Here is a 13,031-nt window from a genome sequence, read left to right on the forward strand (position 1 = left end):
TGTTGCAATGAACATGGAGTGCAGATATCTCAAGATACTGACTTTGTTTCCTTCAGATATATACCCAGCAGTGTGATAGCTAGATTATGTGGTAGCTCTATTTTATATTTTTTGAGGAATCTTTGTACTGTTTTTCATACTGGCTGTACCAGTTTACATTCCTAGTGTCAGTGTGCAAGGGTTCTGTTCTCACCAACATTTGTTATTTCTTGTCTTTTTTTTTTTTTCTCTGATGGGGTCTCATTATGTTGCCCAGGCTGGTTTCAAACTTCTGGGCTCAGCTGATCCTCCTATCTTGGCCTCCCAAAGTGTTGAGATTATAGGCATGAGCCACTGTGCCTGGCCATATTTCTTGTCTTTTTAACAATAACCATTCTAATGGGTGTGAGGTAATATCTCATTGTGGTTTTGACTTGCATTTATTTCTTTGAAGATTAGTGATATTGAGCACCATATCATGTATCTGTTGGTGATTTGTATGTCTTCCTTGGAAAACTGTCTATTCCAGTTTTTTGTCCATTTTCTAATTAGAGTATTTGATTTTTTTCTTTTTTTTGCCATTGAACTGTATGACACACACACACACACACCCCCACACACACACCCCTTATCAGATATATGTTTGCACATATTTTCCCCCTTCCATAAGTTGCCTTTTCATCTTGTTGAATATTTCCTTTGCTATATAGAAGCCTTTTAGTTTCCTGTAGTTGTACTTGTTTATGCTTTTTTTGGCCTATGCTTTTGGGGTCATATTCAAAAAATAATTACCAAGACCAGTGTAAAGGAATTTTTCCACTGTATTTTATCCTAGGAGTTTTATGGTATCAGGTCTTAAATTTAAGTCTTTTTGTCTATTTTGAGTTAATATTTGTGAAAGATAAAAGATTGGAGTCCAATTTTAATTCTTTTGCAGATGAATATCTAGTTTTCCCAAAATCATTTATTACAGAACTACATATGTGTAGGCTTACTTCTGGGCTCTCAGTTTTGTCTCATTGGTCTGTGTGTTTTTATGCCAATATACTATTGTTTTGATTATTAAAGCTTTGTAATATATAGAAATAAGGAAGTGTGATGCCTCCAGCTTTGTTTTGTTTTATTTTCCAAGATTGCTATGGATATTTGGGTTCTATATGAATTTTAGGATTGTGAAAAATGCCATTGGGATTTTGATAGGATCACATTGAATCTATAGATTTCTTTGGATAGTATGGACATTTCAACAATATTTTTTCAATTCATGAACATGAGATATCTTTCCATCTATTTGTGTCATTTTCAGTTTCCTTCATCAGTGTCTTACAGTTTTGTTTTTTGTTGTTTTGTTTTGTTTTGTGACGGAGTCTTGCTCTTTTCGCCCAGGCTGGAGTAGAGTGCTGTGATCTCGACTCACTGCAACCTTCACCTCCCAGGTTCAAGCTATTCTCCTGCTTTAGTCTCCTGAGTAGCTGGGATTATAGGTGCCAGCCACCATGCCTGGCTAATTTTGTACTTTCAGTAGAGACAGGTTTTTTATGTTGGCCAGACTTGTCTTGAAGTCCTGACCTCAGGTGATCTGCCTGCCTTGGCCTCCCAAAGTGCTAGGATTATAGGCATGAGCCACCATGCCCAGCCGATGTCTTATAGTTTTCAGTGTATGGATCTTTCACTGCCTTGGTTAAATTTATGTCTAAGGGATTTTTTGTTGGTATGCTACTGTAAATGGGATTTTTTTTTACATTTATTTTTCAGATAGTTTGTTGATTTTATATAGAAATACAAGCAAATTTTGAATGTTGAGTTTGTACCCTGTAACTTTACTAAATTTGTTTGTTCTAACAGTTTTTTTTGGTGGAGTCATCAGAATTTTCCATGTAATAGGATCATGTCATCAACAAACAATTTAACTTTTTCATTTCCAATTTAGATGCCTTATCTTGCCCAGTTGCTCCTGCTAGGACTTTCAGTACTGTGTTGAATAGAAGTGGTGAGAGTGGGCACCCTTGTTACTGTTCACCTGTGAGAATGATGTTAGCTGTGGGTTTGTCATATATGGCCTTTCTTATTTTTGGGGGTACTTTCCTTCTATACCCAATTTATTGGGCATTTTTATCATGAAAGGTTGTTGAATTTTGTCTTTTTTCTGAATCTATTGAGAAGGTCATATGATTTTTATGTTTTATTAATGTGGCTTATCACATTTATTGATTTGTGTATGGTGAATCATCTTGCATCCCAGGGATGAATACCATTTGATCATGTTGTATGATCTTTTTACTGTGCTGTTGATTTCAGCTTGCTAGTGTTTTGCTGGGAACTTTTGCACCTGTGTTCATTTGGATTATTGGCTTATAGTTTTCTTGTGATGTCTTTGTCTGGCTTTGGTATCAGGGTAATGCTGGCCCCATGAAATGAATTTGCAAGTATTTCCTCCTCCCCAGTTTTTTTTGGAGGAGTTTGTGAAGGATTGGCATTAAATGTTTGGTGAAATTCAGTAGTAAAACCATCAGGTCCTGGACTTTCCTTTGCTGGGAGACTTTTTATTGCTGATTCAGTCTTCTTATTCTTTATTGGTCTGTTCAGATTTTCTGTTTCTTCATTATTTCATCTTGGTAGGTCGTATGTTTCCAGGAATTTATTTATTATTCCAGGTTATCCATTTTGTTGGCATATAGGTGTTCATAATAGTCTCTTATGATCTGTTGTATTTCTGTGGTATCAGTAATAATGCCTCTTCTTTCATTTGTAATTTTATTTATTTGAGTCTTCTTTCTTTTTTTCTGGGTTATTCTAGCTAAAGTTTTGTCAAGTTTTATCTTTCCAAAAAACCAGCTTTTAGTTTTGTCCATTTTTCTGTTGTTTTACTATTCTCTATTTCATTTATTTTTACTCTAGTCTTTACTGTTTTTTCCGTATGCTAATTTGGGTCCAGCTTTTTCCCCTAGTTTGCTGAGATGTAAAGTTAAGTTGTTTGAGGTCTTTTTTTTTTTTCCTCATAATGTAGACATTTATCAATATAAACTTTCCCACTTAGAACTTCTTTTGCTTTATCCCATAAGTTTTGATATGTTGTATTTCCATTTTGTTTTTTCTTAGATATATTTTAAATTTTCTTTTGACCCACTGATTGCTTAGAAGTGTGTTCTTTACTTTCTATATATCTGAATTTTCCATTTTTCCCTCTGTTTTCATTTCTCGTTTTATATGTTTGTGATCAAAGATACATGATATGATTTTAATTTTCTTGAATTTAAGACTTTTTTTTGTGTGTCTTGACATTTATTCTAAATATGTGTGTGTGTGACAAGAATGTGTATTTTGCTGCTGTTGGATAGGATGTTCTTTATATGTCTGTTAGGTCCGTTTTTTCTATAGTGTTGTTCAAATCTGTTGATTCCTTATGATTTTCTGCCTGCATGATCTATCTACTGTCACAAGTGGCATAATAAAGTCCCCTCTATTTTTATATTGTCATTTATTTCTCCTTACAGTTCTCTTAATGCTTGCTTTATAATGAGGTGCCTTGATGTTAGCTGTATTACTATTTATAATAGTTAAATCTTCTTGATGAATTGACCCCTCTTTCATTATATAATGATCTTCTTTGTCTCTTCTGACAATTTTTGACTTAAAATCTAGTTTGTCTGATATAAATATAGCCACCCTGTTCTCTACTGGTTACCATTTGCATGGAATATGTTTTTCCATCTCTTCATTTTCAGCCTGTGTGTTCTCAAAGCTAAAGTGAGTCTCTTGTAGGTAGCATATTCGTGGATCTTAATTTTGTATCCATTTAGTCACTCTATACCTTTCTGTTTTTGTTTTGAGAAGGAGTCTTACTCTGTTGCACAGGTTGGAGTGCACTGGTGACGTGACCTTGGCTCATTGTAGTCTCCATCTCCTGGATTCAAGTGATTCTCCTACGTTAGCCCCACGAGTAGCTGGGATTACAGGTGCACACCACCACACCTAGCAAATTTTTGCATTTTGATTATAGACAGGGTTTCACTGTATTGGCCAGACTGGTCTTGAACTCCTGACCTCAAGTAATCTGCCTGCCTCAGCCTCTCAAAGTGCTGCGCTTATGGGTGTGAGCCATAGCACCCAGCCTACTCTATATCTTTTGATCGAATAATCCTTTTACCTTTAATTATTGGTAGGTAAGGACTTATTGTCATTTTGTTAATTTTTTTTTTTTTTTTTTTGAGACGGAGTCTTGCTCTGTCGCCCAGGCTGGAGTGCAGTAGCCGGATCTCAGCTCACTGCAAGCTCTGCCTCCCGGGTTCACGCCATTCTCCTGCCTCAGCCTCCCAAGTAGCTGGGACTACAGGCACCCGCCACCACGCCTGGCTACTTTTTTGTATTTTTTAGTAAAGACGGGGTTTCACCGTGTTAGCCAGGATGGTCTCGATCTCCTGACCTCATGATCTGCTCGTCTCGGCCTCCCAAAGTACTGGGATTACAGGCTTGAGCCACCGCGCCCGGCCTTGTTAATTTTTTAAATGGTTTGTAGTTCCTTCATTCCTTTCTTTCTCTTTTGCTGTCTTTCTTTATATTTGTTGACTTTTTGTGATGGTAGGCTTTTATTTCTTTCTATTAATCTTTTATGTATCTACTACATGATTTTGCTTTGTAATTACCATGAGGCTTACATAAAATATAATTATTACATCTTATTTTAAGCCAGTAACAACTCAACTGTGGTTGCATACAGAAATTCTACACTTTTACTCCCCCATCTCTCATATTTTAGGTTATTGATGTTACAGCTTTTAATATTGTGTGCCCATTAAAATTATTTTACCTATAATCATTTTTAATATGTTTGTTTTTAACTTTTATACTAAAGTTGAAAGTGAGATACATACCACCACAAGAATATTAGAGAATTCTGATTTTGACTATCTATTTGTTTTTACCAGTGAGTTTTATACATTCATATGTTTTACATTGTTAATTAGTATCCTTTCATTTCAACTTGAAGATCTTTGGCATTTCTTATAAGGCAGATCTTAGTGATGATGAACTCCTTTAGTTTTTGTTTGTTGAGGAAAGTCTCTCTCTTTCATTTCTACTGTACAGCTTTGCCAGGTATAGTATTCTTGGTTGAGGGTTTTTTTTTTTTTCCAATATATTGACTGTATTATTCCACTCTTTCCTGCCCTGCAAGGTATCTGCTGAGGAATCCACTTACAGTCTTACAAGGGCTCTTTTGTATGTGACAAGGTGCTTTTCTCCTGCCGTTTTCATAATTCTCTGTCTTTGACTTTTGACAATTTAATTATACTATGTCCTGGTGTAGACTTTTCAACCTGTTTGGAAATCTTTGGGTCTCATAAATTTGGCTGTCCTCTTCTTTTCTTAAATTTGGGATCTTGTCAGCCATTATTTCTTTATATAGATTTTTCAGTCTCTTTATCTGTCTCTTTTCCTTCGCATATTTCTGGAATGCTTATGTTGTTTTGCTTGATGGTGTTCCAGATATCCTGTAGACTTCCTTCACTCTTTTTTTGTTTATTTGTTTTTGCTTCTCTAACTGGCTACTTTTAAATGACTCATCTTTGAATTCACTGATTTTTTTATTCTTCTGCTTGGCCAAGTCTGCTGTTGAAGCATGCTGTTAAAAAATTTTTAAATTCAGTGATTGTATTCTTCAGCTTTATGATTTTTTTTAAGAGAGTGCAGGGTCTCACTGTGTCACCCAGCCTGGAATGCAGTGGCACAATCATAATTCACTGTAACTTCAAACTCCAGGGCACAAGTGATGATCCCACCTTAGCCTCCCAAATAGCTAGGACAACAGGCATGAGCTACCACAGCCACCTAATTTTTTAAAAATTATTTTTGTAGGGACAGGGTCTTGGTATTTTGCTTAGGCTTGTCTTGAATTCCTAGTGTCAAGAGATCTTCTCGCCTTGGCCTCCCAAAGTGGTAGGATTATAGGCATAAGCCACTGTGCCTAGCTGGATTTTAAAAATGGTTTTTATTACTTTGTTGAACTAGAATATTGATCCAGACTTTTTTTTTTTTTTTTTTTTTTTTTTTTTTTTGAGGCAGAGTCTGGCTCTGTGGCCCAGGCTGGAGTGCAGTGGTGCAATCTTGGCTCATTGCAAGCTCCGCCTCCCGGGTTCCTGCCCTCAGCCTCCTGAGTAGCTGGGACTACAGGTGCCCGCCACCATGCCTGGCTAATTTTTTGTATTTTTAGTAGAGACGCGGTTTCACCGTGTTAGCCAGGGTGGTCTTAATCTCCTGACCTCGTGATCCGCCCACCTCGGCCTCCCAAAGTGCTGGGATTACAGGCGGAAGCCACCGCGCCCGACCTGATCCAGACTTTTACATTACCCATACCTTTTGTTGTTTCTGAGCTGCAGCCGGAAATTGCTGGGTGGTTTACGGGAACAAGCAGGGTTAGTCTAAAATGTAGGCAAAAAACTTAAAAACAACTAGTGAGTTTAGAATTTAATGGCAAATATAAGTTTTGAAACATGATTTCTCTCTGTCTAGTCCTCATGTTGTTAAAAAACCAATCATCATAGGACTGAGTGGTTTGCAAAATAGACTTTACTTTTATACTTGGCCTGATTATTTACATAAAGTACATCAAGAATAATTATTTCTACATAGGCCTTTTGGATTGACTTTGATGGAAGTTTGTTCCACAAGGAATTTCAGATAAGACCTTTTAAAGCTGAGCCCAATCATGGGTTTGTATCTTCAAACACCTGTGAGTTGGGTGATTCTCTCCTCTTAGGGTCCCAAGATAAACTTGGAGCTTCTGGACCTATTAGAAAGTGACATTCTTTACTGACCACAAGTCATAAACTCTGTACAGGAACTGTGTAGACAAGGGTAGGAGGCCAGTTTCCCACTGGGCTTTTATGGACTCTGCAAGTTGAGATTGACTCAGTCTCAGTAAAGTAACCACTTTCTCCAATTGTGTTCAGTTGTGAAAGAAAAATGAATTCTTACCACACTGATGCAAACAACTATATTGCCATAAGAAGACTCACAGATGGTTTCCAAATTCTGGCGGAACCAGACAGAGAGAAACAAACATGCTCCAAATCTTGATCATAGGAATATACCTTACTCAATTATTGAAGGCCATAAATAGTTCAAAATAAGTTTCCTTGACTCTGAGAAACAAAGCTTGGATTAACAGTATTCCAAGCAAAAGTCAAAAAGGTTTCTTCAGCTTTATGAGTTCAGTGCATTTAGTTAACTCTTGATTTGCTTGATATTCATGAAATTTCAGCTCTTCGTGAGTCCTGTACATTTTCATTTATTAAAATGTTACAGTCTCCAAAGTTATTAGAAGTCTGTGTTTGAGAGCAACTGTTAAAGTTTCTATGGCTTATTATAAACCATCTTTTGAAAAGGATTAAAATAAGACAACAATTGTCTGTGAATAGCAAAATATCCAGGGTAGTTACAGTTACAAACACAATTAACAAAGAAGTGTGGTTATTTCTGTGGTTTATGATAACTTAACATTAATTATGGTTGACAGCATATACTTAGACATTAGAATTTTAGAAATCCCATATGATTTTTGAACTTATATTAGCATTATTCACAAAAATACGACCTAAAGAAGATTGAACATCATTTTGGCAATCTCGTGTACCTAAACATGTCAAATAATCCTGTTTACCTCTCATTTGCTGGACACTTCAGGGCCCCCTGAAGTATTTGAAAAGCCAAGTGGTGGCTGGGAATAGTGGCTCATGCCTGTAATCCCAGCACTTTGGGAGGCCAAGGCCGGTGGATTGCCTGAGGTCGGGAGTTCGAGACCAGCCTGGCCAACCTGGAGAAACCCCATCTCTACTAAAAATACAAAATTAGCAGGTTGTGGTGGCGCATGCCTGTAATCCCAGCTACTTGGGAGGCTGAGGCAGGAGAATCCCTTGAAGTCGGTGGGCAGAGGTTGCGGTGAGCCAAGATTGCACCATTGTACTCCAGCCCGGGCAACAAGAGCAAAACTGCCTCAAAAAAAAAAAAAAAAAAAAAAAAGCAAGGTGCCAAGGAACACGGTTTTGAAACTGAAGTTTGATTTTGGGAAGGCTGTGAAATGTTCAAGCTTTAAAACACTTGAAGCCAGGCCTGGTGGCTTATGCCTGTATTCCTAGCACTTTGGGAGGCCAAGTGGGTGAAACCCCTCTACTAAAAATACAAAAATTAGCTGGGCATGGTGCTGGGCACCTGTAATCCCAGCTACTCAGGAGGTTGAGACAGAGAATTGATTGAACCTGGGAGGAAGAGGTTGCAGTGAGCCAAGATGGTGCCACTGCACTCCAGCCTGGGCGACAGAGCGAAACTCCATCTCAAATGAATGAATGAATGAATGGTCTGAGAACTGAATGACAAGAAGGAACTCACCATAGTGATGCAGGATTTTTCTTGGTCACTTTGCCAGTCAGAGACCTCTGGCTGGTAATGCCCCTGTCTGGGCCTTGCTGGGCCTGGTTTCACCACAGGAGATGCCCCATCCACTTGGCCTGCCAGTTCATGCCTGGCCTGCAATTTGTCACGAATCCCGTGGCCATTGCAACTGTGTGTTCAACCCCTGGTTGGAGGTGGGGTGTGAGCGAGCAAGTATGTGGTCTGACCAGTTGTTCCAAGTGCCGACACAGAAGCAGGCTTTGTGCAGTGCTTGTTGCTGGACTAGGTGTGTCTCAAACCACTCCTGTGATGGTCTCTGATGTCCAGATGGAGGAATGTGGTGGCACCCAGGCAGGGGTACCATGACTCCGAAGCCCCTGAGGGGGTGTTACAGCATGTTAATTGGCTCAAGGGGCTGAAAGAGCTGTTAACACGCTGCCATCTGGAACGGATGGTGATGTGTTAACAGCTCTTTCAGACCCTTGCCCCACTTTGGCCTATGGCTGCAGCCTGGCTCAGCCCCACTGCTGCTTTCTGTTGTGTGGGGCAGCTGCCCTCTGCCAGCAGAGGGCAGAGGGCCACAATGTTACAGCCTTCTGTGTACCCACTTTCAGTGGGTCCTGAGTTCTTGTGCCATGTCCAAGAAGAATAGGATGACGCTGAGAATCGAAGAGTGAGGAAGGTGGAGAATTTAATTTAGGAACGAAACAGATCTCAGCAGAGAGGGGACGCAAGGGTGGTCCCCTACCCAAAGTCATGTGGCTTCTATCCCATTGTGGCTGGGTCTGGGGCTTTTATGGGCTCAGATTGGGGAGTGTATGCTGATTGATTTGTGAGTATGCAAAAAGATTAAAACAAAAGCACTACTCAAAGTTGGGCATGACAGTGTAAAAAGTCAATTAGGGAAGGGTAGGTATATCTAAAATAGGTGAAGGCTGGGGATCAATCAGAGGAAAATGTGCCAAATGGGAAGACATTCTCAGTCCAGTTTGCGGATTTGACTTGTAGCTTGGCTTTCAGGCTTTAAACTGTCTTTTGGCTTGAAGGTGGGGTTTCACTGGGGACCTGCCCCTGTCTGCCTAGAATTTGTCTGCCTCCTGCCACTGTCAATATAAAGATCCCGGGAAAGACCTTTCAAAGGAACAACTAATGAAAAAGTTCTAAGATATGGACAAGCTTGGATTGTTGTTAGGATTGAATTCTTGCTATCCTTATTGTTATTACCATAGTAATTATTTTTGCAGAATTTCCAGAGTAGTGCTAGACTAGGACACAGAAGCTACTTTTGCTGCTTCATTATTCCTGAGCATTACTTGTGTATCGTACTATAGGTTAGACTCTCTCATGCTTCGTAGTGTTACATCAACAGCACAAAACGATAACAAGAAATAACACTTGTGTAGCACTTCCTGTGTGCTGAGCATTTTTCTAAATACTTTACTTGCTTTTTGTGTGGCTTGGGACACAATTTGGATTCAGAAAAGAGAGAGGTCTCAAGAAACAAGAGAGGAAGGAAAGTTAGAATGAATTGAGAGGAGCTATAATGGTAAAAATACATGAAATAGTACTTCGGGTGAAGAGTTAAGGGGGAACAGAAACTTTTCTCTTGACAAATCTGTTTTCTGCATGCCAACTTACTGTTTTTTGTTTTCAGACAAGAGATAGTTTGGAGGGAAGAGGCTTACCTATAAGAAAAGGATAGGCTCCAGGTCAGGACAGGAGTTTAGCTGTTCTCAGAAGTTTCTGTGACTTGACTTTCAATACAGGGAAGTAAGCTACTTTTTTGATCTGTGCTAAGTGTGGGTTTGATATTAAAATATCAAATGTTTTCTTGCCCTCTCCTCCAAATCTCTTCTTTACTTTTGAGTGCCTTGACATTCCTTTTAGTTGGAGACAAAACTTTTAATCAACTATCAGAGTTAAAAAAGCATGAAAGAAAATTCCTATTTGAAGATGCATATTGGTTTAAACTTATTTAAATCGAAGTATGATCAGTCAGTAAATAACCAAAAGTAACTGAATAATAAGAATAACTATTCTAATTGCAGAAAGGTGAAAATTAACAAGATTGTGGAGTACTTCTAAAGTTGTGAGAAAATAATCTGTTGGGGACTTTTTTTTTTTTTTTTTTTAACTTAGTGCTTCTGATTACCTTTGGCGTCTTTACTGTCACCTCTGCAGAGGTAAATAGAAGCTGCTTGGAAATGTATTTTTTTCATGTGATTTTATGTATCTGTAGCTTACTGAGAATATTTGATTCTGTTATGTGTTTTATATAGACATTCTTTTTGAAAATAACAGGTCGTGTAGGCAATAGTTCTCAGTTCAGCTTTGCATCAGAATAACTTGTGACCCTTAAAAAAAAAAAATCCAGATTCCTAAATCCTGCCCTAAGGATTAAGCATTAGTGTTTAAAATATAAAAAGCCTCAGATCTGGTTTCCTCATTTATAGCCACTGTTGAGACTTGTAACTTTAGAGAATTTTTAGAGCTATCAGCATATTGTACTTTGTATTTAATAGTTGATGATGGCATGCCATATTGAAAAAGGTTTTAGAGTTTATTTGCATAAATGTGATGAATCTTTGTAATGTGACTTAGCCAACCCACATTTATTGAGCTCCTCTTTACATGTTGCTAAGCTGTAATGAATGCTAATATGAACCAGGCAATTTTCTTTACAAATACAGATTGATTTTTTAGTTATCTAAAATATGTGAATATTGGGAACAAATAGTGTTTTTAAATAAAAATATACTTTATTTGAAACTCAGTTTTTAGGTGCAATATTTAGATTCTATATGAGATCAGAGTAGTTCAGATTCTGCTTGTATAGGAAACTTAAGTGCAGATGAAATATTTTACCACTATTGTAGAATTTTGTACTACAACAGCAGAGTTGAATTGTTTATACAAAATGTTTGTCAACTTCTGAGAAAGACAGTTATATTGCTTGTAAATAAGAACAGTTTTATTTCTAATCTGTATACTTTTTCTTGCTGTAATGCACTGGACAGGACTTCCATGGGCTGTTGAATGAGAATGGTGGCAGTGGACATTCTTCCTTTTTCCTCCATCTCAGGGGGAAATTATTCAGCCTTTCACCTTTAAACGTAGTATTACTTGTAGATTTTTCTTAGATACTCTTTATTAGGTTGAGGAAGCATCCTTGTATTACTTGTTTAGTGAACATTTTTGACATGAATGAATGCTGAATTTTCTCAAATGCACTTTATTTTGATATGACATTAATTGATATGAACATATGGTCTTTCTTCTTTAGTCTATTAATATAGTGGATTATGCTGATTGATTTTTTCCAGTGTTGAACCAGCTTGGCATTCCCCAACTAAATCCTATTGGTTGTGATGTATTTTGTATGTGTGTATGTATAAAATTTGTAATTTGGTTTATATATATTTGATTTGAAATATATTTGAATAAATATTTATTTGAAATTGTTTTATGTATATGTATAAAACTGGATTTGATTTGCTAATATATATAATTTATAATTTGATTAGCAAATTAAATCCATACTTTTATATGTAACCCACGCATATATTTTTATACATATAACAAATATATCTTTTTATTTATTTATTTATTTATTTTTTTGAGACGGAGTCTCGCTCTGTCGCCCAGGCTGGAGTGCAGTGGCCGGATCTCAGCTCACTGCAAGCTCCGCCTCCCGGGTTTACGCCATTCTCCTGCCTCAGGCTCCCTAGTAGCTGGGACTACAGGCGCCCGCCACCTCGCCCGGCTAGTTTTTTGTATTTTTAGTAGAGACGGGGTTTCACCATGTTAGCCAGGATGGTCTCGATCTCCTGACCTCGTGATCCGCCTGTCTCGGCCTCCCAAAGTGCTGGGATTACAGGCTTGAGCCACCGCGCCTGGCTATAACAAATATATCTTTAACAAAAAATATAACAGCTATATCTGTGGCTACCTGTCATGGATGGGTATAGTACAGGAAGGCATATTGGTATGGGTGTGGTTGCCCAACTGTATACAGTTGTAAAAATTCTTTGAGCTATATACTTTAGTTTTGTGTAACGTAGCCAGTTAAGAGTCTAGCATCACTTGCTTATCTGTCTGTCCTAGAACCTGTGGTGTCTCAGGTTTTTCTGATGAAAAGAAATTGAGCTCTCCAAAAATAATGAGTAGGTTTCATTGTATTAGTTAAAAATAATACTAGAGGAACATAAATTTAGAATATCCTGTGAAGGACAATGCACCTTAAAAGTTTTCAGAATCTCAGACATGCTGGAGATCAAACACAACATGCCATTCTTCATTGCAGCTCTTTTGAATGAACTATTTAAAATAATATCTTTCAATACTATCTGCCAATGTTTCCTTCAAATTTCTAATACTTAGATATGCTGTTATATTTTTCTCAGTCTGAGGGAAAAGGCCATACCAATGCTGGAGATGCAATATATGAGGTGGTGAGTCTACAGCGAGAGTCTGACAAGGAGGAACCAGTCACTCCTACTAGTGGAGGGGGTCCAATGTCACCCCAGGATGATGAAGCAGAAGAGGGTAAGAAGTTGGACTTACTCAGTTTCTTCTGGCTATATAGCTGCTTTACTTACAATCTTCTAAGGAGGTGTGTGTGTTGTGGGGAGAAGTGGAGGTTATTCCTAACCTCTCTTACCCTTAGG

The 13,031-nt window shown here is 38.0% G+C and overlaps 1 protein-coding gene across 1 annotated transcript in view; it reads left to right on the forward strand.

Moving 5' to 3' along the window:
- The window catches only part of RABGAP1L (RAB GTPase activating protein 1 like), a 799,508-nt gene that overhangs the window by 127,432 nt on the left and 659,045 nt on the right, over nucleotides 1-13,031 (forward strand). The window contains 1 exon segment of the mRNA XM_033198684.1: nucleotides 12,768-12,909. Within this exon segment, the coding sequence (XP_033054575.1) occupies nucleotides 12,768-12,909 (142 nt within the window).

This window comes from Trachypithecus francoisi, unplaced genomic scaffold (assembly GCF_009764315.1).
Source record: "Trachypithecus francoisi isolate TF-2019V2 unplaced genomic scaffold, Tfra_2.0 Lachesis_group5, whole genome shotgun sequence".
NCBI lineage: Eukaryota > Metazoa > Chordata > Mammalia > Primates > Cercopithecidae > Trachypithecus > Trachypithecus francoisi.